The following is a 3,364-nucleotide window of genomic DNA, read 5'->3' as shown; positions in this document are numbered from 1 at the left end:
TCCCTACAAAACTTTGAGTTTTTGAGAAGATTTGTAAGATTCCACACTCACACATTTGATGTAAACCTTTTCTGAACTACCTTTTCCTATTTACGTGGAACTCTCTGGGTGGGACACATATATAGTGGGGGAGGCCTTCCCCCACTAAATTGAACACAGTCCCCGCTGAACCTTGGTGGGGCGAGGCTATTAGACGTTTACACGACCGTCGACCTTGAGTCATTAGCAACGGACACATTATGGACAGTAAAAATATACTTAATGCATTAATCCAACAGCTGATACGTAAAGCAGGTAGCACCGAAGCTCAAATGGGAGCGCCTTCGAGACCATTGAGGTAAAGACTAAGACCAAGGGAGACAGCATGTAAATTGAATTACGTTACAGAAACACTTTAGGCGTTAAATTACTAAATGCATTAATACGAGAACTGATACATTAAGCAGGTAGGATCGAACTTCAAACTTCAAATGAAGAGAGAGCATTAGAGGTCATGGCGCCGTCACAGTGATAGGCTAAGATTATTGAATTATCTTACAATCACATAACTGTAGGATAATCGCGGTGCTTTTTATTAATGGAGATGGAGCAGTGAATAGTTAATAGGGTGGTGAGGGTGGTGGGCATGGCTTGGGGGACTTCGGCGCTTGATATGGAGGTTTCTTATGGTGATTCGGGTGTTTGTGGTAATGGGGAGGTAGTCTATGTTCGGGCGATGGCTCATGATAGGGAGGCGAGTAAAAAGGTGGCTTATGGTAAGGAGGTGAGTAGGCGGGTGGTGGCTTTTGGAATGGAGGGGAGGAAGGTGGTGTGTAAACTGGCGAGGGCTTGTGGTAAGGGGGAGGGGTATATACAACGGGAGGTGGCTTGTGATAAGGAGGGGAAGGCGGTACAGTGTAGACGGGCGGGGGAGGAGAGTAAATCGACGGCGGTGTGGTGTGGACGGGCGCGGGCTTGCGTTGAGGGGGTGAGTAAACAGGCGGCGGTGGCGAATTGTAAGTGTATGGCTGGCCGCCGCCGTGAACTGAAACTAGAGGCGAGCCAAAGAAGGTGGTGCTAACAGAGAGAAAGATCAAACAGAAGAAGGGAGAAAACGTCATGGCTGTATGACCACCACCCATATCGATTGCAAATCTTGGAGACGCTCTCCGCCTCTATATAGCTGAGCTGAGGAGGGGGCTCTTACGTCTGAGGAGTACCAACGATAGGGCCTAAAGTTGGAGCTGGTCAAGTCCGTGAGTGCACGCAGTCCGGCTTGATGACAAACTCAAGCTTCTTTCACATCCTCGACAGCTTTTGGATCTACCGCGCGCACGCTACGAGTTCACGACAACACACACACCGCTTTTTCTGTACTCTATCCCATACCGCTGCCACTCACATGTTCCTCGGGATGTGATTACCTGGCATGCATTAAGCAGCTGTTCAACCCTCCGCCCCTAGTATCGTCATAGTTCTTGTAGTATTTCAACAAGCTTGAATCTTCTTTTGAGCAGTACTTACATAACTTCTGAGTTCATGCACCTTCATCACCGACTTCTCGCTTCTACGTGTGTTTGTAACCTAGCCAGCAAAAGATACTTTACCGTAGGGTAAGAATGGAGAAATAATCAAATTGTATGCGGGCAGCACATTGGGGATAGGACAATAGGATTGGTGCAAGGCTCATGTAGTCAGAGTGCTTGTTGATGACCTTCAAACGCTATGGGGGAGTAGGCATGAGCAACACCTTCAATGCCTATAATCGTGATATGCGTAGCTTAATTGAACGCACCCACAATCCTTGTATATCTCTGAAAAGATATTAGTAATGTTTGGGCCGGCTCAAACCTATGATTTGGAGGATGCATAATTGATCGTGATGGTTGCGAAGCAATGAATATCATGATCGTGTTATATTAAACAACGATCATGGCATTTGTGCTTCTCAACCGTTAATTTAATGCACATCCAATGATTAAGAATTTTTCCAAATGTAAAAATAACATTTTCAAAATTATATATACCAAGAACGTGGTGATGGTTTAATCCTCTTATATGAATACCACGATTGTGATTTTGCTAAAGCACTATAATGGTTATTTACTACAATAGTGGTATTTTAAATCATGTTCGCATCATTTCAAACCATGATCTTGGTCTTTGTAAAGCACTATCGTGGTTTTTAAAACACAATTTTGGTTTCTAAAGCATTGTCGTGGTTTCTCGTTTCATGCTACGTGGTTGCAGTAGTCCTCCTGTTAGTCCCGTATTTTATTCATGGTTTATTCATCGTTAAATTCATGGTTATTCATGAATATTCTTTGCTTGATTTGTGATTAATATAGAGCTACCCCCTACTAACGTGTATGTATTTCTGCTTAGTATTCCTCACTCTCAATGAGTTATCGTTTGCTTACTCTCTGTGGGTTATGGAGGCAGGTAGTTCAGGTGAACCAAAGAGGGCGCTCCTCCTCCTAGCAGTTCAGGTGAATGAGAGGGTGCTCTTTCTTCTAGCAGTTTGGGTGGGTTAGATACTATTGGATCCCTTATATGAGAGCTGACAGAGGAGGTTAGTAGGATTCGTAGCACTAGGTCTGGACTCGGGCCACCACCCTACATTTGGTCTTCGACCTTGAGAGGATACTAGGCTCTCTTCGTAGCATCATCTCTATCACAAAGGTGGACCAATGGCTACAGGAGCCAGCATCTGCCACATGAAAGCCAATGGTGATAAGATATTGTGCTATCTTATCATGCCATGCTCTCTCTGCCTGTTTCAAGCCATATAAGGCTTTATGCAACGTGCATACAAAATCAGGGTGACCCACATCTTCATAACCTGGTGGGCTGATCCATATACACTTCTTCTTGTTGCAAACCAAGCAAGAACGCATTCTTAACATCCATTGTAGATCCCATTCTTTTGATGCAGCCACCGCAATAATAGCTCTCACGGTGTCCATCTTGGCAATGGGTCTGAACGTCTCCTCATAATCAATGCCATAAGTTTGAGCATAACCTTTGGCAACCAATCTTGCTTTATACCTAATAAAACTTTCATATGAGTTGTGCTTTATTTTGTACACCCACTTGCATCCAATACTCTTCCTCCCAATCTAAATTCCCAACACCTTCAAAACATGTGGGTTCAACCTCTTGCACAAATTTAGCCATATATGCATAATGTGAGCGACATAACCATCATATATCAACCTATCAACACGTTTTTTGAATCTCCCTGACAGCAAACTGCATTTTGTTGCAAAGTGTATCTACATGTAAACTATCTCTGAATGCCATTATTTTGCAAAAAATCAGAGAACTCATTGGAGAATGTTGAGATGTCAAGCTCAACATGAGCTAACACTCACGAGATGCCTGC

The 3,364-nt window shown here is 43.8% G+C and overlaps 1 protein-coding gene across 1 annotated transcript; it reads right to left on the bottom strand.

The window, feature by feature from the left end:
- Nucleotides 1-393: 393 nt before the first annotated feature.
- LOC147626910 (uncharacterized) lies at nt 394-1,143 on the bottom strand. Its single transcript, XM_086815465.1, has one exon. It carries the CDS (start codon nt 1,119-1,121, stop codon nt 600-602), a length of 522 nt encoding a protein of 173 aa, XP_086671591.1. The 5' UTR covers nt 1,122-1,143; the 3' UTR covers nt 394-599.
- Between the last annotated feature and the right edge of the window lie 2,221 nt (nt 1,144-3,364).

The sequence above is a fragment of the Cibotium barometz genome, chromosome 21 (assembly GCF_041138505.1).
Source record: "Cibotium barometz isolate CiBa-2024 chromosome 21, ASM4113850v1, whole genome shotgun sequence".
In the NCBI taxonomy this organism is placed as follows: Eukaryota; Viridiplantae; Streptophyta; class Polypodiopsida; order Cyatheales; family Cibotiaceae; genus Cibotium; species Cibotium barometz.
The sequence above is the reverse complement of the archived record's forward strand: the minus strand, read 5'-3'. Positions and strand labels throughout refer to the sequence as shown.